The 27,318-nt window shown below is 38.2% G+C and overlaps 2 protein-coding genes across 16 annotated transcripts in view; one reads left to right on the forward strand and one right to left on the reverse strand.

Moving 5' to 3' along the window:
* Positions 1–52: 52 nt before the first annotated feature.
* GIN1 (gypsy retrotransposon integrase 1) lies at positions 53–25,075 on the reverse strand. Its single transcript, XM_088130188.1, is given in 11 exon segments — positions 53–1,970; positions 6,239–6,653; positions 6,655–6,734; positions 8,086–8,241; positions 8,360–8,397; positions 8,433–8,615; positions 8,617–8,749; positions 15,929–16,004; positions 16,006–16,040; positions 17,003–17,145; positions 25,017–25,075. Coding segments are annotated over 10 exon segments (1,092 nt in total). The 3' UTR covers positions 53–1,970; positions 6,239–6,464.
* The window catches only part of PPIP5K2 (diphosphoinositol pentakisphosphate kinase 2), a 61,566-nt gene continuing 57,728 nt past the window's right edge, over positions 23,481–27,318 (forward strand). For 2 of the 15 annotated variants that reach the window (XR_015793820.1, XM_088130142.1), the window contains exon 1: positions 23,481–26,057. The gene's annotated coding sequence lies outside the window, so the exon portion shown is untranslated. The remainder of the gene's footprint in view (positions 26,058–27,318) is intronic. The other 13 variants (XM_025171831.2, XM_025171832.2, XM_007436196.4 and 10 more) reach the window with 11 other exon arrangements.

A 27,318-nucleotide genomic window follows, 5' to 3' on the forward strand; every position in this document is an offset into this window, starting at 1 on the left:
AAGATGCTTTGTTAAGGAGTGCTTTTTTAAAGAGAAAAAAAACAAATCAAAAAGTTAAAATTTCATTACCTGTATAAATCCATGCTGTTGGGTTTTTTTTTTTAAAGAAAAAAAAATCTGGCCTGTATATCGAAACTCCAGGGCACATACCAAAATAAAACATTGCTGGAACTAACAGGAAACCTGTGTGTCAACTTGCATCAGAACTGTTTTTGTTCCTGTATCTTTCCTCAGTTATATGGTATAGTCCTGGTTATCATAATAGCTTGGTTTTAAAATCTGCCATTTTAAAGCTCTTTTGAATGCTCAAAATATTTAATAGATATATATTCCAATAGTTAAGACAGCAACCAATATTCTTCATATTGCATATGGGCTAAAGAAGGGAGGAAAAGGATACCAAAAAGGGAATTCATGACAAATGTACTTTTTGAAGTAGGGCTTCCTGAATAAGACATAATTTCTAGGCAGGTCTACTCAGGAACAAGTCTCATTGTGTGAGCAAATAACAATAACCTTTCTCATACAGTCCCAGTTCATCTCACTACTGAAAAAATGTGTATGTATTGGTGCATGATTAATATATCCTGTAAATGTATCATACATAAGTTGTGTGCTTCTACAGAACCCAGTTAGAGAACTAGAACTAAGAAGTAAGTTGGAAGTTCCCATGTTTTAATTTGTTCTTTTTCAACACCACAACTGTAACTTCAGAAATGTTTTCCATTTTTTCTCTGAAGAGGCATATACCTATTTTTTCATTTGTTAATGTTTGTTGTGCTGCTTTTTTAGGTTGGCATGACTACTACTGAAATAATCTTTCCATACAGGCGTTTATGTGGCTTGGCAAATGCTACCTTGTAGTCACATTGCCACTAGGCTGAGTGAAGTCTTGTATTGCAGGCTTAATATGGGCTTTCTGCTTTGATCACATGAGCATTATGTAATATGCGTTGCTTTAGCTTTTGACTACGAACCACTATGCCTTTTTATGTACTGATGGCTCCAATGATAGTCCTGCATCCATCTTGTAGGCTAGGCTCCATTTCAAGTTCCTCATCAGGTTTCTCTGACCAACACCAGTATAGACTTTTCTTTTGTATTTTAAATTTTAAGAAATTTTTTAAAATCCTCTTCTTTTTCGAAAAGTTCAGGCCACATCTGTTTTAACAAGGGAACAGTGGGATCCCATGCAGAATCCTCCATATCATCCAAAAAGAAAGTAGACCTAATTCTGCAACATTTCCATCTTTGCTGTGGGCTGCATTACTATCAATACGAATTTCAAGAGCAGCCATGTTTAAAAATATATTGCCTGAAAAATGGTGATATCTTTTTACATGCATATATGCAGATCCATTGTTCATAATATTACATGCATATTATGTGATTATATGCAGATCTGTTGTTCCTGATATTTGAAAATGAGTTCCTTGATGCAATTCAAACAAAGGTGAAACCAAAATATCCTGACAAAATTGTAACAAAAAGAGATTTGTTCATTGTTACTCCCTATCTTTGTGAAACTAACGTTATACAAAGAGAAAAATTGGAAAAAGAGAGTAAATAAGCTCCTTGGGAGTGGAGCCAAAAATGTGCAGAATATTAGAATCGTCCCAGCCTTTCCCCCTTTTTTTGTTTCAGAACCTTTATCAAAGTCTATACAACTTTCACAAATGTTTTATTTGGCCACTCTGCATACTTTTAGCCAAAAACAAAATAAATGAACATCACTGGATTATATAAGGTACTATTGCTGCCATGTGAATAATGATGTGCAAGATACTGCCACAACATAGTGACCAACCTACCCACCCCGTCCCAAAAAACCCCGTTAATATCGAACTATGGACAGTCTCAAAGCACCAGACTTTCTCAAAGCATCTTCAGCCGGAATCTTAGTGACAAATAGGAAAGATGGAGTCATCTTGCTGGAACAGGAGGAGGAGTCTTGACAGCAGTGGAGATTGCTATAGAAAGGAAGTGGCAGCTGCAGTAAACCAATACATTGTTATGCATTGCTCAAGTGTAACACTTTTCATTATGTCTAATATCTGTGCTATGAAACCTGATCAGATTATCTTGAAAGGCTGATGGATACAATCCAGAGTCTGAAATCAACTAGGAGCCCATCCTTTATCTGCAGAGCAGATAAGGCCCAATGCGACACAGGCACGCATGCCAACCTAAGCACCATGCAGTTACCTGAAGGTGTTCTAATTATGTGGAATTACCATCCCAATTAAACAGCTGTCCTTGCCATCAAATATCATTAGGTGGAAATTGGTTCCCTGGGAGGCATCTTGATTAAGTAGTGTTTTCCAATTAAGCAGTGCACTATAGTAGTTAATCAGAATTTATAGATCAATGTGGTATATTGGAGTAGCATGGTATAGTGACTATATAGTTCCTCCACCCCCATCCTACCTCTCCTAGCTTGATTTATGAGTGTTCCTTAGGCCATGATGCCTAGTTATCACTTCTAATACTAGTTCCTGCAACCCAAGATCAGGGTGGCAAACATGCTAGTTATAAAAGGTGCAAGACAAATGAAAGCTTTAGCTTTACATCTGAAAACAGAGTTCCTTGGAAGTTTGATGCTATACACAATGAAATGTCAAGATTAATCCAAGTTTCCTCTTTCTTACTATAACTGCAGTACTTGCCTGATTATAGCAGCAGGATTTGGAGATGAGAGAGCACTGATTTCTGTTGTGATTAAAGATATCTTAATGATGAAATAAGAATTTAATAAAATACAGAATCTTCTGCATTACATTGGAGGAGCTAGTAGAGTTTTCCATCAGATCAATAGTCTCAATCCCTCTCCCCATCTGATGACTTGCGGTAGGCCATGGGAAGGCTATACAACCCATGTAGACTTTACCCTTCAAAGTCTGATCCATAAGCAAGTAAATTAGAGATGGGCAATTTTTGTAGCCAAAGATGATAAACAGCAGACAAGGCAATGAAACGAAGTGGGTGAGAACATATATAAGGAAGGTTAAGAATTTTGGTTGATTTCTTTTTGAAAAATGGTGCTAAAGTTATTTTAGGTTTGCATCTATATTTTTTTTATTTCCCTTCTCAAAATGGTGAGCAACTGAAATTCAGCCCTGCAGAATAAGCTTTAAAGCTGAGGAAAAGTTTTCCCGGGTCACAGGTTCCTTATTCCAGTATAACCTTTTAAAGCAAGGTTTAAAAGGTTGGGTAAGAAATAAAACAGCAACATTCAGCGTATTTAAGGTATGTACTTAATGAAATTACTTTTTTCAGGCCTTACACTTGCAGTTTAATCTAAGCTAGAATTTGGCACCCCATGTGCCTAGAACTGCCTCCGTGGTACTTGCCATGACCTCTGCTCCTCTTGGTTTGTTACATTAAAAATAAATTAAAAAATTGTAACTGCTGCCACACTGCAAAGCACATGCTTTACCTTCACAAATGCCTGTCATAGCCTTCCTGCCCCCATAGATCCAAAAAGCAAAAATTAATAAAACAATAACATAAAAATAAACAGGAAAGGGTGGCATAGCGCTTTGTTTGAAAATATGCTTATATTTTAAGCATATAAACTTACCCAGAAAACTTAAACTGGGTAAGAGGGAGAATCCTTCAAGAATGGGGACTAGAGGCAGGTCCTTCTTCCAAATCTGTTGTTTGTCACTAGTCATGTCCTACATGACAGCCATTCTCTAAACAGGTAAGTCTAGGGAGAATTTTTTTTAATTGAATGGAAGTACTGCTCAAAATACAAACATAACAGCCCAAATTGTGGCAGAACATGCAACTAGGATGTTGGAAAAACTCATCTAGGTCACTTAGCTGCTGTGAACCTCACAGTAAGATAATCTGGTGGGTGGGAGTTGGTTGTGCTACCCTTAGGCACCCCAATCAGAGATCTGAATTATGCACGGAATAGGTATGGTCCGTATCTCATAATCAATGGCAGCTTTTTACCAATCTTAGGATTATCTTTATGCTATAGTAATGGTTAAGATTGTAGTGATACTACACGCTGCACACACTTGATTTCAGCCAAAAGGCCAAGAAGCCCTGAGAATCAGTGAATGCTTGACACCTAGTGGTTAAGAAGGCAAAGAATAACATATTTTGCCCTGAAGACTGAATGAAGTGTTATCGGTCATACTAATTCTACCAAAGTCAAATAAAAAATATCTTGTTTTTTGTAATTTATATTACAATGATGCATCAGGAACTTGATTGCTAATCGGTTATGCATTTAACTGTTCAACAATTTATATAAATAGTATAAGCTTTATATGCTTGCTTATATGCAAGAGACCCAAATTAGTGCAGGCCATTGTGTCTTTTTCCCCCAAACTGTTCAGCCATAAACTCTGGTAAGACACAATTTATTAGGCCTACTTGTATATTTACAACTCCCAGCAGCCCCAGCCAACATGGCTAAAGACAGAAAATGAAGGGAGTTTTACACCAGGCGATCTTCATCCCAACTGATAATATAATTGGTGATATTAATCTACATGAAAAAGTTAGTCCTTCATACTGAAAGACTCAGCTCTTAGAATTTTAATCCAAACAGATTACTATGTATTATAAATTTGTGCTAAGATGAACATTGCATTAGGTAAAAACAGTTGTGTGCCATAGAGAGTTTATTCTAGCCGACTGAGTTATTATTTATTCTAGTGACTTAAGAAATGCAGGTAGTTCAAAAATGTGCTTCTTGGAAATTTAAATTTTGCTACTGCTACTCGTAATTATAATGGGAAAGATGCTGCTCCCAGAACTGCACAATTGACTCAAAGGCATTTGCTGACTAGTATGGGCGATGAACGTATTTTGGCTGAGATTTTTCAAGCTGTGAACCCCGAGCATTCTGTGAGAACTTGATGGGGTTCTGTGACTAAGGGTGAAAAGAAAAGAAAGTTCACTCAAATGTAGAGTGAAGAGCCTTGCCACTTGATCAGAGTTCTGGAATTTTTTATTTGTATGTATGTATGTATGTATGTATGTATGCATCTGCCCAGAGTCGTTTAATGAGATAGGCGGTGACAAATTTTACACACATACACACACAATATCCCTTCTGTATTTCCAATATAGAAAAAAAGCTCTTGGTAACTTTTGAACTACTGTAGAAACTGGCTTCCTTCTAAAACATGAGGAATTATCTGTCTCCAGTCTCAGACATTGATGATCAGAAATCACACAGCAGGACAGTGGCATCAAAGCAGAGAAGCAATGTCAGAACAAGACCTGAGCCATAGAAAATTACTTCTAAGTGAGAGAGTACGCCCATGAGAGTCTACAGATAACTGAATATTCATTAATACAAATACTCCCTAGAAACAGAAAAGCTAAAACTCAGTGTGAACTTTTAACTACAACTCCCCTCCTATTTTCTATGGAGGATTTATTTTTGTATAGACCCTTCACCTATAGTCTGAAATTATACAGTTAAGATGTAGAACCAGTGCAACTATTAGATAATACATGGCTGTATGTCTTCCATTTTCCTTAAGACATTTACATAGAGGCTCTAAGGCAGTGTTTCTCAACCTTGGCAACTTGGCAACTTGAAGCTGGCTGGGGAATTCTGGGAGTTGAAGTCCACACATTTTCAAGTGAAAAACATGGTGCTTCTTGAAATATAGGTCTGAATGACAGAATCACATTTTGGTGTTGTTTTTCCATGGAAAGTATTTTTTTTTTAATTATGAAATGGACTTTTGCTTAAAGAAATGGATTTGGAACATGGAATGAATTTGCAAGCAATTGCTTACTGCACTGGCTCTTTTCCTTTCAAATTAAGACAACTAAAACTCCTCTTGCATTCTTTATCAGGCTTGGAAAGGACTGAAAGCAAGGATTAGTTTTATATTTCAATTGTTATTTATGTAATGGATTGAAATGTTCCAGATAATTTTCCTGAACTATTTTGGAATGCTTGCTTAGCTCAGAAAACAAGCCGGGAGGAGTTCTCAGAATGTTTTGTCCTAAGTTTGTGAATCTTTGGCTTGGACCTGAATGCATCAATTAGGAAAATAGTTTTAATATGCTTTGGCTTGATCTGAACTTCCCTCTTCTTTGCCCTTATCCTTTTACTGATCTGATTCAGCTATTTTTTAAACTGGAGGGAAGTACACCAAATCACCAAATTCAGACACACTGGTGTGTTTGGGGGAGGGGGGGGTTATATGTTCTGCTAGGAATCTTTAAATACTGATCTATATTTTTCAAAGGAACTTACCAATATTTTTATCCCTTGGTGGTCCTGGACAGAATTTGCAGAGTTACCATTTCTGAGCAAGTTTCAGAAGAATAGTTTGAAATATGGGTATGTGTGTTTGTAGCAGCTGAGCCTAAAACAGCCCAGTGAATAGGAAATTAAACAAAGACTGAGTCACTTGCATGAAGCCTATACCATATTTTATGGTAATGATGCCTATACCATATTTTATTCAGGTTGCCTAATTCTAAAAAGACCTACAATCTTCAGACCGTTGCTTGGGATTCAAAGTAACTGATTCGGTACAGTTTGGGTCTGTAAATTCCAGGTGTGTGGTACTTTTACACTCTGAAAAAAGGTCCTTCCTCAGGAGGGATTCACCCTGGGCAGGACTAGGAGGTCCTTTTGCACAGAATACTTCTGTTCTGCTCTGCTCTACTCTGCTCTGTGGATGTTTCAGATGAACCAATATAGTCCTGGTCAACCACAATAGCACTTTGCCAAACATAGCTGCTATCTGCAAAAGACAGAGGACCTTCATTAAAGGTACGTTTATCCAATCATAAGTATTGATAGAAATTGCACTGACCATCTTTCAGCTTGGCAGTAAGGATGATAAATGTCTGCAAAATACAAAAAACTAAAGCCCCAAACATATTACATTTCATATCAAAAAACAGCAAGAGCAGTATGGCCAGACAGGCAATTCTCTTTCTTGCATTTTATGGTGGGCACAAGCAATCTTAGATATTTCCATAAAAAACTGGAAACAGAGGTTAGAAAGACTGATAGTAGAAATTTTTCTGGAAAGTGCTACAAACAGTGGAAGAAATGACTGCGGTTAGTCTGCAAGCTGCATGTTATAGAAAGCCAAAGTCATTTTTTCCACACATTCACACATTTTCACACATTCTCCTCCTTTAATGATACAATTATATGTTCATGATTCCTTAATAGAAATAAATTAAGAGAAAAATATTTATACATTTAAGATTCCTAGAGATTAAACTGATCACTGAGGAGGTTCTTTGCAAAATGATAAATAAATAATTCACTAGTATATTTTACAGTTAAACCCTGTAAAAATATACACACTCTGTGTTGCAATTCAGATCTTTAAACTATGTTACTATTGGCTCCTGTCTAAATTACTAAATTAGTAATTTAAAGAGAATGAAACAACACAAAAGAAAAATGAAATTGCTGAATCTATCACAACCAAGCTGGTGTTCAAAATTAAATATTTCTATAATCTTCTCTGAAGTAGGGCAAAAAAACAAAACAAAAACCTCCTCTCTGAAGTACTTATTGGCATCATTAAGATATTCATGCCCTCAATAAAAGGATAAAATAGTTTAAGAGATGCCAACTTCAGAGGCATTCAAAAATCCATTATTTTTACTGGCTAGATTAGATAAAATGATTTAAATTTAGGGAAGAAAAAAAGACAGGAAGTATCCTTTATATCTTATCTAGTGCTGGTGTCCTGCCATCAGCAAGTATGTAAAGTAGTAGTAGTAGTAATAATAATAATAGTAGTAGTAGTAGTAGTAGTAGTAATAAAAAATCCAGAGCTCTCAGCAATTGCTGCTTGTGGACAATATCTGTTCATCTCTCTCTCTCTCTCTCTGGACTGACATAGAACCCTAATTTCAGGGAGGAAAAATCCTGTTTTTTTAGAAACAATAACTTTGAACAAAAGCATTGCCAACTGAGGGCAGAGTAGAAGCACAAGATCAAAAGACACCGAACTATGGGTTTTTTGAAGGTGTGCAGAAATGGCTTTTGACTTATACTGTCTTATAATAAAACCCTCCACTGCTCAAACAATTAACCCCCCCGGCCCAAGAATTAGAAACAACTCTTACTTTGATTATGTGTTCCTCTTATATAGGGTTTAATATGAGATATTTTGATGGGTCATTTCAGTCTTGAGCCTGCAGCATCTCTGAGTATTGCACAGCCATTATTAGCGATGTAGTCTTTAATGCAGGGGCCAACCTATTCAGAGTGGAAGCACCCATCTGAAGAATAATGAAGGCAGGCAAGTTGGTTCCATGCATATTTTTTTTAATCATTAATCATTTGAGATATGAAGCTATTTATTGAAGTTGTGTAGTTCAAAACAAAACAAAAACCTACTGAATGATATATTCATCCTAGCACCTATGGCTTTAATCCTCAATGAACAATTATCAAAGATACTATTCCTCACCTTATCTGATGAATAAGTTCTTCTCCCTGATCTACAGCTATTTTCTGAAGTGGTCCATAACAGAGTAATGTCTTCATAATTGCCTTAGTCATTTCAGCTGCCATTTCAGCTGCTGAAAGATCATGTAACGGCAAAACCACAGCCTTCTCACTAAAGACATCTATCAGTAGGATGGCATACATGATTTTTGCTGGTGGCATCAAAAGGACCCATTAAGTCCATAACAGCAACACTTCATGGATTTTTTGCTTTAATAATGTGGAATTTGAAAGCTATAACAGCAGTAGTCTTTGTTATCTGACAGTGCTGTGAGACACCTGTGAGGGAAAAAAGAGAGTTAAAATTAACTTAAAATTAAGTTTGTGAACCCCCTAAAATTACTTGCAATCCTGCAGTACTGTGACCTATAAAGCAAAATGAAAGTCTTCTAAGTATATTAATAGATGAAGAGATTCTGGTTAAACTAACAATACATAAAACATTCCTCTTTCCAGAACTGCTTCAACTCAGTCCTGTATTTTTGGACTCTCTAGGATGAATTGCCCACTTCAAGTCATGCCACAGTATTTTAATTAGGTGATGTCAGGGCTCTGACCTGACTGTTCTAAATGCATTGTTGAAGATTTATGTTTTTAGGACTGTTGTCCTGCATGACCCACATTTAGCTCACCATTAAATTCCTAGATAGATAGATAGATAGATAGATAGATAGATAGATAGATAGATAGATAGATAGATGAATTTTGATTATAATAGTAATACAAACTAAGCTTAAAGAAAGAAAAGAGAATAGAAAGAAGTAAAAAGTGCAAGGAAAAAAAGAAAAAAGAATATAATAAAGAAAGAGAAAAGACACATATAAAGAAGTGACTTCCAACTTCATCACAAGTATAAATGAATTTAGTGACTCTTTCCCCCCCCCCCAAAACACACACACTAATGTTACAATCATTTATCTCTTCATCCTGTATCCCATCTCTTATCTATACACAAATCCATAAAACATCATCTTTTCAGTGCTGGTGTCAGCAGAAAGTCCATAAAGGGTTGCCAGAAGTAACAACATATCTTGTTTTAACCTTGATCAAATAAACCAACCTTATATTCCTTTTTTTTTTTTTTACTTCTAACAGTCTGAATCTTTAATTCATTCAAATATTGTCATAGGATTTTATTTCTCTTCATTTTCTCTTTGTTCCATCACACAGAGTTCTTCAAGGCTTTAACAAGCCTCTTTTGTAAATCCAATGGGAAAAAAATTATCTAGGTCATTCTCTTGGTTTGTCATTTGTATTTCCTTTTTAAATTTTAAAACCTCAGCCAGTTTCTTTTGTACATCCAGTGAAACATCCTTTTCTAAGTCATTCTCTTGGCCTGTAGGTTGTAAATCCACTTTCAATGCTATATCTTGTTAGATAAAATTTGGTTTACATCTGACATTTGTTCAATAACATCTTTTGGCCATAGTCTATCCATAGAAGCAGACATCATTACTGACATTGTTGATATTGTGGCTACTATTTTCTGATTCCATTCTTCAAAAGTCTCCTCCAGTATTTTTATTGTTATAACTTTTTGCAACATTTTACAGGCTTGTACATCTTTCCTCTATCTGAAAACTTTAGTCCCCTCTAGTGTCCAGTTTTTGAAATCATGAAATTGCCTATCTCTGTTATGTCTTGTAAAAACCAAAACAGGATCTATTTCCCATAAGAAGCTGTTTGTACTTTATAATTAATTCCAAAATCTTATTGTAAAAGTTTCAATATTCCAATTTTATCTGGACCCTTAGTCCATTTATAATTTTCTAAGGTCAAAATCTTATTTAGATTTTTGCTGTTTATTCAGATTCTTTAAATTCTTAAGCTTATGATTAAATTTTTATTTTGTTCAGGACTGAAGGCAGACTCAGCCAGCATTTTCAAACTTGTCATTCCAAAGGTCTTTAATAGCTTAGAAGTAGTTAATGAGCAATTTCCGAAAGTGATTACAAAGTGAGGTTTGTGAACCTAGTGTCCTTTAAGAGTGTCTGCTGTGGTTACAAGCAAGAAGGCTAATACCATCTCCTGGCACTCAAACCCACTGTTGTGCAATCTCCTCATGAGGAACAGCTGTCCAGAGCAACATGAAGGTGATCACCCATCTTCTCCTTATCCAGAGAGGTTCCAAGGAACCAGTCTACTCACTGGTTCCTTGGTCTTTGTTGCTGTTATCTGCTCCACTTTCACAGAGCCATCTTCAGTTTGTCATACCTCCCCTGGAAGTCTCCTATACCTGGATATTCTTCTATGGAATTTGTAGGTACAGTCCAGAATCCATTGTTCCTTCAGTGACAGTGATGGTCCGGAGGCTACAAAGTACCCAACACCATGATACTCCCATCATTATACTTTATGGTTCTTTTGTTGAAATTTAGTGTTTCTCATTAATGTTGCAAAGTTCCACTTTTGTCTCATCTGTCCACAGAATATTGAATAGCCATCCAAGTGATCTTTGGTAAATTTGAAATGGGCAGCAGTGTGCTTTCAGGAAAGCAGTAGTTTTCTCCTTGGTATCATCTCACGCTTACTATCCTTGTGCAGCTTTTTCTTTATGGAGAACCCATGAACACTGATTTTAGAAAATGTAAAAATGACTTGCAAATTGTCATTACCCTAGGGTTCTATGCAACCTCCTGGAGTACTGTATGTCTTGCTCTTGGGATGACTTTTATTATATAACCACTCCTAGGAAGAGGAGCAATGGTATTACATTGTCTCCCTTTGTACACTATCTGACTGTGGATTGATGGAGGTGAAAGCCTTTGTCAATGGGTTTGTAGCTCTTTCCAGACTCATGGGCATTAATAATCTTTTCTATGAAATCCACATACATCTTTTTGGGTTAGGGCATGATCTAGTTCTACAAGCCTGCTTGTGAAAAGCAGATTTCAGGGGTGGAAACTAATTTATGTTTATTTAATAGGGTAGGGCCATTCAAACTCATACCTGACTGAAGTTGCACTGACTGGACCATCAGATTCAACTTACTCCCTTAAGATGGCTGAATATTTTGGGCCTTCACATACTTTTTCTAGTAAAAACAGTAAATGTTGATTCAATGTGTTCAGTAAAAACATGACATGATTAACTATTCTGGAGGTTGTCTGTTTAATCAAAATCTCTTTATCTATTAATAGGACTAATATGAAGCTCTGATTGCATTGCAAGTCATAGTGCCGAAGAATTATGGATAGTTCTAATGGGTTCACATTTTTTTATTACAACTGTATTAACAGATTCAGTGTAGAAAAATAATCTCTTATTCCCTTGTGCTGAAGCTGTTAGGACTAATAGATACAATTGTTAAACTGATCTTTATTGTTATAACAATAAAGGCTCAATAACATACATGATTTGCAACTCAACTCAATTTTCCTGTTATTAATTGATTCATTCAAATTGTCAAATGAAGCTTTCACTTATCTGTTGAAGGGCTTTCAGCTGCTGAACGTAAACATAGGCAAAATTCTTTTAGCTTGTATTATCACACTGGCTAATACAAAGAGAGTGATTGTTAGATTTTATCACAGTTTAACCATGGTTGAAGAATTTGTTCAGAGCATGGTCTCATGCTAACATGAGACGTTTATTCCAAAAGGTAAAGGTAAAGACTCCTAGTGACATCTGGCAACAATTAGGGAAGCAGTTCCTCACCTCTTTTTCTGGGACGTTTTTCAACTTCCAGTCTCATGGTCTTGGAATTTCTCCTACCCAAATGTTAATCTGGTACAACACTCCTACATTTCTTTGAAACCAGCCAAATTTGGCTGGTCTGCCACTTGCTAAGGTTAGAATTAGTATGCATTTCATTAATACAAAATTAACATTGGGAGAATTTTCCAGAGTGCAATATAACCATCTGCTAAGAAAGGTAAACATCCAAGAATGGAACTATGTAGTTCTATTTACATGCACTTGCTTGGACTCCTTCAGAGAAAAATAACCCAAAAATAAAACGCCATAAATTAAAATAACCCATAATTTTATAATCTGTTCCCTACATGATGGCTTAGGGCAACTGTATGCTTGTGGACAGTTTCCCCAGTGCTCACAGAATTCCTGCCCCACCTTTCTTTTTACATGTTTAAAACATGATTTTAATGAATGGGAAGCTAGCATGCTGAAAAGCAAAAGTAAGCTTCAGCCTTACCTTTTCTTTTCAAGAATGTTTCCAAGTCCCAAATGGGCCCCATAAGCTTTCTTTGAAAATAAAAATGATGGTTGACTGCAACCTCTTTCTTTCTCTGAAACTGGGTTCACCTGTCTAGAAAAAGTTCAAAGGTAAGCAGGGATAGCAGGGAGTGTTCTACTGAAGGAGAGCCAACAGAGTTCTGAGCAATAGACGTTCTGTAACTGATAACATCCCACCTGATAGCCATTTTGTGACTGAGCAAGACCCTGCCATTTTCAACAGCACCTGTGGTTTTCAAAATTCCAAATTATACCCACCAGCCTAAAATGATTGAGCTTCCTGATCTAGCCATTCAAATTTTGCCCAGGTAATCTCCTCCTTAATAATCTCCTGCTTATTGTATGGCCAGCTTCTAGAAAAATGATCTCTGTAAAAATTTAGGTGCTATCACAAATTGCATGTTTGATCACATGTGAAAACTTCAAAACGGAAAGCTTTACTTTTACGGTTCACACCAGCTCTATAGTATATTAAGTCTATTACTGAATAAATGCCCTGTGAAGACAAAATGGGGGCAACCTGGTCTGAAAAACTGATAAGAATGTACAGCAGTACCTCGGTTCACGAATGCTTCTGTTCACGAACAATTCGGTTCACGAACAGCAGCGTTCGCAAAATTTTGCTTCTGTTCATGAACTCCGCATCAGGTGACAAACACAACCGTGGCCATCTTCCCTGCTCTGACACATAGTTGTGGGTTCCTGTAGGCGAGATCGCAGTCGCAGACAGACACTGGCTGTGCAGCTTTTTGGTGTGCTTTTTAGCTTGGCTCCAAAGAAAGTGCAGAGCAAGCCTGGTGGTAAAAAGAAAGTGCAGAGCAAGAATGGTAAGAATAAGGTTTTGAAGAAAATAACCATTGAATTGAAGAAGGAAATTGTAGAAAAGCATGAGCGTGGTATTCATGTGACTGATCTGGGCTCGGAGTACAAGATGGCGAAGTTGACAATCTCGACTATTTTGAAGAATAAAGATGCCATCAAAGGAGCTGATGTGGCAAAAGGAGTAACGACGTTAACCAAGCAGAGGACACAAGTGCTGGAAGAGGTGGAAAAACTTTTGTTAGTGTGGTTGAATGAGAAACAGCTGGCAGGTGATAGTGTTAGTGAAGCTATGATCTGTGAAAAAGCCAGGAAATTGCACAGTGATTTACTGCAAAAAAACCCCTCTACAAGCGCAACAAGTGGAGAAATTAAAGCCAGCAGAGGCTGGTTTGATAAATTCTGCAAGAGAAATGGCATCCACAGTGTGACAAGACATGGTGAGGCTTCCAGTTCTGACAAGGCCGCTGCAGAAGTCTACAAGAAAGAATTCACGGAATTCATGAAGGCGGAAGGATACGTCGCTCGACAACTGTTCAACTGCGATGAAACAGGGCTCTTCTGGAAGAAGATGCCGAACAGAACCTATATCACGCAGGAGGAAAAGGCACAAGCCCATGAAGGACAGATTGACCCTTTTGCTGTGTGCGAACGCAAGCGGCGAGCTGAAGATTAAGCCACTACTGGTGTACCATTCCCAGACCCCTCGTGCATTCAAGGAACACAATGTGAACAAGGCCAGACTGCCTGTCATGTGGAGGGCCAATGCAAAAGCTTGGGTCACAAGGCAGTTGTTCATGGAATGGCTGCACGAGGTGTTCGCACCCACCATTAAAAAGTATCTTTCTGACAACCAACTGCCTGAAAGGTGCCTTCTTCTGATGGATGATGCCCCAGCACACCCTCCAGCCTTGGTGGATGATATGGACGCTGAGTATGACTTCATAAAGGTCAAGTTCCTCCCTCCCAATACAACACCTCTTCTGCAGCCCATGGACTAGCAAGTGATCTGCAACTTCAAGAAGCTGTACACAAAGGCGCTCTTCACCAGGTGTTTTAATGTCACTGAAGAGACGTCCTTGACTCTGAAAGAATTCCGGAAGAAACATTTCAATGTCCTCCATTGCATCAACCTCATTGACAAAGCCTGGGAAGATGTCACGTACCGGACCTTAAACTCAGCCTGGAGGAAACTGTGGCCAGAATGTGTCACTGAACATGACTTTGAAGGGTCTGATGCAGAGGTAGTGGAGGAGATTGTGTCCATGTGCAAGAGTACGGGTCTGGATGTCGATGGTGCAGACATGGAGGAGCTTGTTGAGGACCATAAGGAGGAGCTGACCACAGAAGATGTATTGTCGAAGGCTTTCACGGCCGACATACAATGGCTGGTGTGGGTCTTCCAGGCTGTGTGGCCGTGTTCTGGAAGTTTTGTTTCCTAACCACAGAAGAACTTGCTGAACTCCAGAGTGAGCAGCAGAAAGCGCTTGTTGAGGAGCATTCCACTGAGGAAGATGAAGACAGGGAGGAGGTTAGCAGTGATGTGATAAAATCCATTATGGAAAAATGGAATGAGTGCCAGGATTTCTTTGAGAAGCACCACCCCAACATAACTGTAATGAACAGAGTGTTGAATCTGATGAATGATAATGTGGTCTCTCATTTCTGGAGGGTTATGCAGCGCAGGAAAAAACAAGTGACATTAGACAGATTTTTCGCCAAAACTGAGCCTGCAGCTAAGAGACAAAGAAGAGAGGACACCCCTGAAGGGAGATGTCCTTTTGGAGGGGGACTCTCCCTCCAAACAATAACTGCCTCCCCACCTGCCTTCCTGTCCTCCACGCCAGAAGTTGCCTCAAGCAAGGTTAGTGTTCTCTCTCTTCATACTGTACTATACTGTACTGTACTTTGTTTCATATTTTTGTGGTTAAAAAAAAAATACATATGGTTCAGAATGGATTAACCTTATTTAAATTGAACCTTATGGGAAAATTTGATTCAGTTGGTGACCAAAATTGGTTGGCGACCACATTCGTAGGGGTCAGAACAGATTAACCTTATTTACATTGAACCTTATGGGGGAATTGATTCGGTTCGCAACCAGAATCGTGGAACGAATTAAGTTCGTGAACCGAGGTACCACTGTATTTTCCTAAAAGATGGGAATCTCTATTTTATGTTGCTGTATCAGTTTGGAGGTTAAGTTACTGTGGTCTTAATTATAAAAACAAATTCTACCGATTCATTTCTCAACACAGCAAATCTTACAATGGGCTTTAACTTTGTCTCTTTAACCACTAATGAAGAAAAATCTCTTTAACTGACTAATAGAAAAACTTCCCAAGTTTGTGTTGCACACTTGAATTTTGTTTCCAGAAACAGCCTACCAATATTATCAAGAAAATTTAATTAACAAAGATAAGTGCCAAAATTACCCATACCCACTGTTTGAATCATTGGTTATTGATGTCCAATAATATTGAGATTCCACTGAGGTCAATGTTCTTGATATGCCATGATGTGTTACCTGCATGAGTTTCATAACATTTTTCTAACACTTTTCATCTGAAAAAAATAACTAAACAAACTAAAAATTTCTCTCATCTTTTCCCACACAGAATAACTTATTTGAAAAAAAAATAAAACATTTAAGTAAATGGCATTATTTCATATTGCTGATATAGTTTTGTCTACTGGAGTAGGCAATTAGGAATCCACTAGATATTCTAGACTCCAACTGTTACAATCTTTTACTGGTGATCACACTGGCTGTTGTTTAGGAGACCTATAATCCAAAACATCTGTAAGGTGTGAATTATTCTATTCTGCTCAAAATGATTCAGATGTTTTTCTAATGTATTATGCAATATAAACTGATGAGGTTATTTTTAAATAGGGATATAATGCAGCTTAGCATCATAAGCAGGACTAATGGATGATGGATTTTGCCTAAGTAAAAGTGGTTATTATTCTAGGATAAAATAAATGTACAGCTATAATAACGGGAAACTATATTTAAAAACATATACCTGGACTTTATTTAATAATTCAATAGCCTCTACCATCTACGACTATGTTCCCAGGAGGTTTACAAGAAGATATAATGCAATGCAATGCAATAAAGGCAAAATAAAGAACGAAATGCAACAGCAACAAACTTGACAATAAACATGCAAATAAATATTGACACCTTAAATTTCAAATGCCTAGGAAATTAAGCAATTTGTCTAGAATACAAATGTCACCCAAGAAAGAAACAGGTAAGCCTCTGTGGAGAAAACTCCAAAATGTTCTTCCTTCGTTGTCATCTTCTGAAAAGATGGATTTTTCAGCCAAATATCTCATTGTCCAGGTGGGATTAGAACTACAATGAAACATACAAATAGAGAAGAATCCTGTGTAGAATATTCTTTCTTAATCCAGAGTGTTTTCATCATGAGATGAAAATCAAGCTGGATTATTTTCTCCTAATGCATAAATCTTGTAACCATGGTGCCAAACAAGTTATGATTCAAAGGCTATTGTAGCACTCTAAATTCTCAACCCCACAATTTTTACCTTTCAAAGCAAACTTTTTAGCTGCTTTTCTTATTCCATTTCTTTCACTTGTTAATGCTGTGGGGTGATATCCACCTGCTTCTTTCTTTCTTTGTTTATAATAACTATTACATTAAAAAAAAGAACAATGAAAACTAACAAAAACTATTATTAGAGAAAAAGAAAAAGGAATTTGAAAAAGACAAAATAGTAAAGATCAAGGATGCAGAAAAAAAAAATTGACTTCCAACTCTCCGCACAACAGATATAAGTAACAACGTACGTCAAACTCTTGTTCAAAATTTACAAAATAACTTCCATTATTTCTATTAACCCATATTATTTCTAATCATCAAACCCATACAACATAATTTCATTTTTTTCTATAGCCTGCAAAAAGTAAAAAAAATAATAATTTCCAGTTAGCACTAAAATTACACAATGTCATATTTCGAATCAAAGCCGTCAATTTCACCATCTCAGCCAACTCCATCAACTTCACCTGCCATTCTTCCACTTAGATAACATCTTATTTTTCCACCTCTGTGCCTTTAAAAACCTTGCTGCTGTTATCATATATAAAAATAAAGTTATAGATAATGTCATTACCTACTTTTATATACTGTATGACAAAAATTCCATAAATTTAATAACAAATATATTTTAACCTTAATAAATGTTATACACAGATCCTTAAAGCATCATCATTCAGTCGTGGTCACAAAAAAAATCCATTAGTAACTACCAAAAGCCTCAGCATATATGTTAACCATAATCCAATAAATTCACTTTGTAAACCTTCTGTTTACTTTTAAAAAGCTTAAACTTTAATCCTTTCAAATAATGTCCTAGATCAGCTTGCCATTACTTCCTGGAAAAATTCTAGAAGTTGATCATAAAGACATTGATCTGTAAGCCCCTTGAAAATCTTGTGGTAATTACCAGAATTCAGCATGCGTTTCTCAAGAACAAGTTTTGCCAGACTAAACTGACCTCCTCTTCTGATCAGGCAATATGCCACATGACATTCTGACAAGTTATTTAAGTGTGGGCTGAACTGCATAGCAGTTCCATAACTGGTTTGAAAACTGTATTCAAAGAGGCTCATCAATGTTGGTTCTTCATCAAAGTAGTATAAAATACTCACTGGGGGTGCCACAAGGATCTGTCCTTGGTCCCATTGTTTTCAGTCTTTTATGAATAACTTGGATGGAGGGAATGCTTACTAAATTTGTATAAACTTCACACTATAACTCTGACCCAATACACAAAGAGTTACTGTTCATGGATTGCACTTTGAGAACTGGGAGTCACCCATACAGAACTTAAAATCAGTAACTATTTAGTGTGGACTGTCTGGATTATGCATCCAAATTTCACTTCAGGGTAAACCTATACAGTAAATAGTTGACTTTTATTTAAGAGGGAAATCTCAAGATGCCTTGAATTTATCCAGTTTTTCTGAGGAGAAGGGGATAGAACAATGGTGTCTTTCAACAGACAATTCAAAGCCAAACAAAACTAGCAGGCAATTAAGTGGATCCATAACTGTCTTGAAAACTGCCTTCAATGCGGGTTCATCAGTGGTTCCATATCAAACCAGGATGAAGTATTTACTGGCTTGAATAGTCCATTAGAACAACAACAACAATAAAAAGCATAAAAATAAAAATTCATAGTGAAAAACATCTATTTAGATCTTTTGTTTCAATATTGAATATTCAATTCAATACTGAAGTGATGAACTCCCCTTGAGTTGTTCAACTCTTCTTTATTGGCCACTCAAAAAGTTGTTGGTTTTTAGGCTTTTGCTTTGGAGATCTGTCTTTTTATTTGATTTGTTTGATAAATTGATAAATGCAGGCCACTACCTATGTTAGAAAGAAATTATATAAAAATTATATGTAGTATAAGAACATATACTATGTCCTGGTATTTTAAGTGACCATATACACATACCAGAAATTGCTAAATTTGGACTGTCAACAGAAAAAGAGTGGTTAAAAAAACAATACTGATGTAGTAACATAGTTATGTCATTACTTAATAGGTTATTACTCTTTACATTTTTACTGACAATTTTATTATTTTGAAATACAGGCCACCATTGAATGAATGCAACATCAGCTAGCAGTATTAGGACTGTACAAATCTTCCTAAGAAATGCTTTGCAACACACAAAGCATGCACAAAACACTCTCTTCAAATAATTAAAGCAGCCACCTCTCTTTCTAGACTCATATGGCTGCTTTATTATGGGTATCTCCTCTAATGATTTGAAGAGGGTGCTTTGTTCATGCTTCCATGTTGTGAAAGGACAACATATGGAACTTTCAAAGAATATGCACAATCCTTCATCTAAGAGAATTTTCTTCATACACATACATACAGACGTCACACCGCTTTCTTCAGAGTAAGCAATGTTATGCAACGTGCAGAAAATGAGTAAGAAATAGTAAGAAAACAAAATTAAAAGGCTAGATAGAAGTATGTATAGTTAGGTCTAGTTTATACCAACAGATTCACTAAACCTTTCCATACCCTTCTATCATTGCAAACCATCCATGACTCCACCATATCTATATACCACTTCATATATTGTCTATTTTTTTTTAACATGCAGAAGATGTTTTTAGAATTATAAAACAGTTCATTCATTTTCTGTATTTGGTCTGCCCCTCTCCACAATCAAGGCTTGCAAAGGCTTCATTTTATAATTCAGATGAACACAGTATGAAGAACTATTGTGCAGATTATACTTCAGTTACTGTGAATAATCATGAAGGGCCATTGACCATCAAGAATTATGGTGTTCCATGGTCAAAATGAAGGAAGTATATATTGCAATGGGACTGCATCTATCACTGAAGCTCAAGTTTCAGAATCAGCATCTCAGAAGCAAATGCCAAATAAGCGAGTTCAGTTTCCTGCACACATTCTACCTTCTAGGTTTCTTTGAATTACTTTAAAAGGTGACAATTATTTCATTTTTGTTCTGTTTATAATTTTACTTATTTCTTACCAAGTGGTTAATTTCTATTTTTCACCTAGTTATATAGTTTCTATTTTGGAGACATAATACTTAATACAATATTCAAGATTTACATACAACATGTTTCAGATTTTAATGAACAGGAATTTCACTTTTATTGTAGTGAAAAAGCACATTTTTATTGGGAAGATCAAAAATATAAAAATGAGTAATAACTTTCTTGTTTCCTTCTCACACCCACACATATATATTAGGATCTTAAGACAGAGTATTTTAATTGGGCATAAAAAGCATCTAGAAACTTTTAACAATCAACTTATTAACATGAAAAGGTAATAAATCTGTAAGAAGTATGGAAATATATATTACGTTGATCCACCAACAGTCCAATATAATTGCTGTTCTTCCTCTTCCATCAGGTGGATGTGCAATCCACTTTGTAGGGGTGTATTCAGAGGCACGTTCACTGGATGTAGTGGGCTTATTCTAAAAAAACCTGAGTTTCTTCATGCTGAAAATAAGCTATTCTGGAATGCTAATTGCCTTGGGAGTGGAAAGCTGAAGAGCAATACAGGTAGTTCTTGCTTAACGACCATTCGTTAAGTGACCTTTTGAAGTTACTGTGGCACTGAATGAATGGTAGTTACATTCGGTCCCCAAGTTTACTGCTGTTGCAGTGTGCCCACAGTCACATGATCCAAATTCAGATGCTTGGCAACCTGCCTGCACTTGGGACTGCAGGGGTGCTTCAACTCCCCCACCCAATTATCTCCCTCCCATCTCTGCCCTTTTGGCCACCCTGCACTCTGCTGCCTCTGCCAGCCCCAGCTGACTTTCGCCATCTTCTGCTGCTGCTGGCCATGGCAGGCCTTATTCCTGAGCCTGCATGCGGCCTCACCCAAATCATGTGCAGCCTTCTTGCAAGGCTTTTGATGGCCTCACACTGTGGTGCCTTCGTATCTCAGTGCTGGAGCTGGCTGGGACGGCCACGGCTTTGCACCTTGGTGCGGGGGCAGGCTGGGGTGGCTGTGGCTTCATGAAGGGCCAGGCCAGGTGTGCGTCAGCAGGAGGAAGAAGGTGGAGAATGTCAGTTGGAGGTGGAAGAGGCAGCAGTGCGTAGGGCAGCTTACACGCCTCCCACCCGTGGCAGCAGCTGCCCATGGTCCAGCTGCATTCATGCTGAGTTGTGGCAGCCACTTACCTGCCCATCAGCCTGCTTGCAAGCCACCCAGGACTTGCAAATTCCTGCTGGCTTCCCTATTAACTTTGCTTGTTGGAAGCTGGCAGGAAGTCGTGAGGAGGTGCTCGCTTAATAACCTGCAATTCTCGCTTAACAATGGCAAGAAGGACTGCTGGGATTGCTGTTGCTAAGCGATGTGGTCAATGTGACATCACACTTTACGACCACATTGTTTAGTGACAGAAATTCCAGTCCCAATTATCATCATTAACCAAGGACCACCTGTATATTGTTAGCTCTATTCAGAAACTATAAGACCAAGAGCCACCAGAAGGTTGTGGTCGTTATCCCCCAGGAAAGTATATGAAATCTGGCTCTGTTCTCTAACAGGAGAGGGAATAGATGTAAGGAGTTAGCTTTTAGCCTCCTTATTAAAGAGAACACTCCATTTCAGCTGACAGTTGTGTTGGATTTGCAGCATAAAGGACAACATACTTTGCTCTCATCCATTGATCAGGAGACTGAGGACCACTAGCACTATGTTCACCTTATTCATAGCAAGGGAAAAGTCAACCTGGACCTTTTCCTTTGACATTTCTTTTGTACATCTATGAATACATTAACTTGTAGGGAGCTTGCTATCATTCAATATGCAGAAATACAGCAATCAGCAATGTGGTATTGTAATGTGTAATAAGAAAAAGAAGGTAAAATGTCTACATTACTGGGAGAACCCCTTCAACTGACTTCATGCCACTAGCCACAAATTCTGATAAAGCTGGCTCAGAAACCTGCAGATTTTACCAAGCACACAGAAACCCAGTACAGGGGCAATTAATCAGAGTGTCATGTTCACATTTTACTGGGAACATTGATTTTCCAGAAAAAGAAAACTTTATCTATAAAGTAATAGAGAAATAGTCAGGAAAATTATTGAACAATTGCCCCTAAAAGAAAAAGGAGGTAGAGGGGAAAATGCCTGGTGATACTTCAACATACAGAATATGATAGAATAGAATGAATATGATAGAATAGAATAGAATATGATAGGATAGGATAGAAAAAGAGTGGATATGTTTATATAATATGCTTATATTATATATCTCCAAGATCTGGTGTGATGTAAAAATTAGAGTAGATGATATAAATGTAGTATTTGGTAAAAAAAATAAAAAATAACCTGTATATACACTAAAGAACAAAATATGTAATACTGTCTTCAATTTAGAGCCCCAGAAAATTTTCCATTTCAAAAAAAACACACATATGCTTGCATTGCATAGTACTGTTTGAAACAGCAACAAGGTCATAATATAAATAGCAAGCATAAAAAATGGGTACATGGTTATAATAAATTCAGCAAAAATAATACTAAGGTACACTTGGACTGAGAGGTGAATCAGAAAAAAGTATAAGACAAAGCAGAAAAAGAGAAATTTTCAGAAAAAAAAAGGAGAAAGATGAGAGAAAGGAATGGGGATTCCAATCGCTTGTTAACAAAATAAATTGTGACAAAGTATTGAAACATTATAATATGAAGAGGAAAGCAAGAGAAAGAAATGCTTCAAAAAAATAAAACAGGATAGTCAATTGACTTTTTACAGAAAACCACATCACAGAAAATACCATTTTTAACCTCAGCCTTCCCTTTCACAAGTAACAGCTATTAACAGCCCAGGAAAGGATTGTCATTTCTCGACCATCTTTATCATTGTAAAAAAAAAAAAAAGCTTTAAGAGTCTTTTCCCCCGACTCTCTTCCACCCCAGATCGCATTATTTTCATACACGACCCTGTTCCAAACCCCCAAGGACCTGGATGTCATTTTATTCTATTGAAATGCATTGCGCCATGAAATGCGGCTCACTTTGCTGCTGACCGATAGCTATGGCTTTAGCCCAGGATTTTCCAACCTTGGCAACTTTAAGACTTCAACTCCAGTTGCTAAATCAAAGCATGCTGGCTGGGGGATTCTGGGAGTTGAAATCCACACATCTTAAAGTTGACAAGGTTGAGAAACACTGAACTAAAGGCACTCTCGGCGTTAAAGAAAGCGAGCACACCCGGCGCAGATCCTTTCCCCGCTGCTACACTCTTCGGACCCTGCTTCCCCGCAGCGAAGAGCGCGCTCCTCCGGCGGCCGATGCCTACCGCCTCCTTGCCTTTCCCCCTTTCTGAGCCGAGAAATACACCCCCCCCCCGCCGCACCGGGAGAAAGTTCCCCCTCAGTGGAAGGCATATAGCAACGTTGAGCTCTCCTGTTTGCCTAGACGGCAACCACTCCGCCGACCCAAGACATTTCTGGCGCTACGGAAGTGACGTTAAAGAAAGGGCGGAACCCCGTCGGCATCATAGAGATAAAAGTAGAGTGATTCCTCCCTGCTCTGTTTGGCTTGAGCAAAGTCTTCGGTTTTCAACTCGGGATGTTGGCGTCGCGTGGCTTCGGAAGGGGGAAGAGAGGAAGGAAAGAAATTCGCGTTCAGCACAGCGGAGCTTTCGTCTGGGAGATGGTTACCTGGGCAGTATTGCAGGGGCAATGCAAAAGCGAGGCGGCCTGGAAGGGGCCCTTTTACATTAAAGTTGATTCCATGAACAGTGGGGTACGTGAAGAGACGAACAGGAACAATATTTAGGAATGGAAATTCTTTCCTGGAGCAGAAGGTGTCAAAGATGAGGACTCAGGCCTTTGCTATGGCTGCTCTTGATGATGGGTCAGAAGTTGCAGCCGGGTCAGAACGCAGCTACCCAACTCCTGTGCTGTGTGGGCAGATTTCTTTAGGAAGGCATTTGTGGGGAAGAAGATTGTGGTAGTAGTTTTTATTTAACAGTATTTTGCTTAAAATGGTGAATTGTTTTATTTTATGGCTGGCTTAAGTTTCATATACTATAAGCCACTTAAATTTGCTGGAACAGGCAGCATACAGAAGTAGCTAAATAAATATATGTTTTTGTTAACCCTTTAACACCACCCAGGAAAGGAGGAAAGCCAAGTCTTAATTGAAGGAAGCCAACCTAATTCACCAGTCACCCATAATTAGAAATGGTTAATGCCAGCCATGACAAATCGTGAGTGGGAATAAGCTTCTTTGGAAGGGTTGGATCTTTTTGTATCAATATCTCTCTTTCAGTAGACTCCAATGTACTGGCTGTAACATTTCATAGAACCATTTAGATGCCAGAAAAAGTATGTTTTCTGTATCATTTTGCTGCATCTAGTGGTCCTCCTGATTTTTGCAACCCAGATATGATGGCCCTAGTTCCACCCTTGATACATCTCAAGTTTTTTTCTTTGGAAAGCTAAAACTGCTTGGACAGAAAGTGATGGAATTGAGGAGCAAATCATTTCCACTGCCACCCTTGAACAACTTGATGATTAAGCAAAGGAATGATTATGATCCATGAAATATTCCAAAGTGTACATCATACAACACTATACTGTAAAGCGATTTCAAGTTATTTATCACCCTTTCAGTCCCGCACTCATAAATGAAGAAAACAAGTACACTGCAGAACAATTTTAAATGACAAATCAGTAAGACAGCATGAAGATATTCAGTCTCTTTGGAAGATTTTTAGCCTGAAAAGAAGCATCACAATACAGTATTTGCTAATAATGATAGTAACCTATAAATGAAGAGTAAATTAGGACTACCAGATTCAGACTGCAAAAGTCCAGACAACCACTAGATGCCAGCAAAGAAAACTCTACTCTTTGCTGCTGCATAGTGACCATTTGGATTTTTGCAGTCCCAGCCTGATAATCGTAGAAAAAAATACGATGTGCTGTGTCACATGACAGTTATAATTACCCTTAACCAGACCTACCATACAACTCTTAAACTATTTTTCTGGACTCTGTAAGGTGGTCTTTCTAAGAAGCCCATGCTTCTTAGCCTGCAATATGGAGTAAAATCCACATTAAAAGTGTAAGCATTTTTATTCTTGCTTGTAATGGAGATGAGGAATAATGCCAGTTCTTTGCCCTGTCTTAAAAAAAGGTAGATTCCTTTGACTGAACCCAACTGGGCACTTCATGGCCACGTTTTCTTGGCAACAACATGGGGGGGGGGGAATAGCCTCTTTCCTTGGAAAGTTTTTTTCGGCTTCTCAGTCCGGCCTCCAAGATCTAACCCCAGTTACCTTTTTGACTTTAGTCAAGGTCGCCTAGGCGCTGCCACCTGCGGTTCCTGGATAGCCCAATTAAAGCTAGAATTACACCCCGAACATCCTCTGCAGCCCAGGAATGAACGTCACTTTTCTTTCACACAGCAAGAAGAAAAAAAAGTCTCAAAAGGAACCAGGAAATCCTTGATCTGGCCGATAGAACCGTCAGTCTATTTTTTCGAACAGCCTCTACTACCGATATTATGACGCCAGGGGAGGGGGCGGAGACAGAACAGCGGGTCAAGGGTAAGAAGGGGTGTGGCGGCGGTAACCACGGTAGCTTCGGCTTTTTTCTCAATGAGGAGGAAGTAAGGCAGGATGCGGAGACAGAATGGCAGTGGTCGGTGGAGCAGGTGAGGGCCTTTCGAACGGGCCGAGAGCGGGACGTTTTTCTTTTTCCCTGTCTCGGGACGCGGACCGCTCGCGCCCTGAGCGCTGCCCAATTGGAGGGCGCCAATGAAACGAGGGGTGGATCCAGGGCGCGAGCGTGTCAGGTGTGTGGGTTGGGTTGGAACGTTGGGCACAAGGTGAGTGGCGCGCACGCGTCCTGCTGTGGCTCCCCCGCCCCGCCAAAGGCGCGCGCTCCTCCAGCGCAGCTGCTGTGAGTCTTGCTGGTCTCTTGCCGTGTCTCCGGGCACAGCCGAGGAGGAAATCCGAGAGTCCGCCTGCGTTCAGCTGTTTTCTCCCTGTCCGCAGCACAGCGTAAGTTTCCGCAGTTCTGGGTTTATGTATTTCGGCCTCCGGATGTCTTTGGAGATAGTTGTGTCTGCAGCCCCTGTTCCGCTTTGTTGCACACCCTGCACGGCGGATAAGAGGCGTGAAAGGCGTAGCCGCGGTGCGCAGGTCCTGCTTCTCGCTGCTGCTTCGAAGCAGAAAAAGGGCTGCAAGTTTTGTTGCAGTCGGGCGATGGCACGGGTAGCATCGGTTGATCAGGATTCCAGGTCGTTGCCTTCTGTTTTGCAACCGCTTCTTCCAAATATGCTGCAATTCAACCCACGGTTAACAAATCCTAATGGCTGAGTTCCCCTAACATAGGAAGTCGAAATATATGAGCCAGATTATAGTTTAAACATGGTGAGCTGAAGGAAGCAGCGATTAAAAAAAAGACACACCATGATGGCTTGCTTGCAAGCACCATGCTAAAACATAAAGCGGTTGCTTTGGTTTTCAGATGGTGGTTTCTGAATCTTGGTGTATGATTTAGTGTGTTGTGTGAACCCAGCCACTGGCTGATGCTCAATTATTTTTCCCCCTTTGTAGTGTTAGCCTCAGCACATTTAAAAGCACTACGATTGACCTTCCTGCTTTAGTTAGGCTAAAAGTGCAGCTTTGCCATCTGCAGGGTGGACACCCAAGCAAGTATAATTTGGGAGGTAAACAGTAGGTCTATGTTGGTGGCATTTTTTAAGGATGAGACAAACCACTTTGAGATTTTGTTGAAATGGAAAATACTGGTATTAAGGATGGGATTTAAGAGAAGTGTAACTTAATCTGTTTTTGAAAAGGCAGTTTTATTTACTAATAAAAAATATTAGACAATTATTTATTCCCCACCCCAAGTAGATTTAGAAATCTGTTTGACATTTGATTAATATGTGATACAAATAACAAGTTTCCTCTTTTTTTGTTCTTTTTTATTTTGTTTTTGTAGTTTTTTTCATGTATTTCTTTTTTGGGTTTAAAACATAAATAATTAAACAAAGTATTGATATTTAAGTTAAGTTACACTTTTGCTGCACATTAATTTGGGTCCTAGTAGCCAAATTTTTTAAAAATGGCATGTTTAAGAAGAAATAAGCCAATAGAGCTTACTAAAGTTGAATAAAGTTACTACAGTCACTGGTTTTATTTGTGCATGTAATGAAATGGTGTGAAATGAGTTTTAGGTAACATAGTATAGTAGACTGTATGACTGCTAGTTGAAATAGACTTGAAGATGTAGCATTGATAGTTTTGGAGTGTT

Source organism: Python bivittatus, unplaced genomic scaffold (genome assembly GCF_059951505.1).
Source record: "Python bivittatus isolate LINGU-HERP-01145 unplaced genomic scaffold, Pbiv_v1 ctg000850_np1212, whole genome shotgun sequence".
In the NCBI taxonomy this organism is placed as follows: domain Eukaryota; kingdom Metazoa; phylum Chordata; class Lepidosauria; order Squamata; family Pythonidae; genus Python; species Python bivittatus.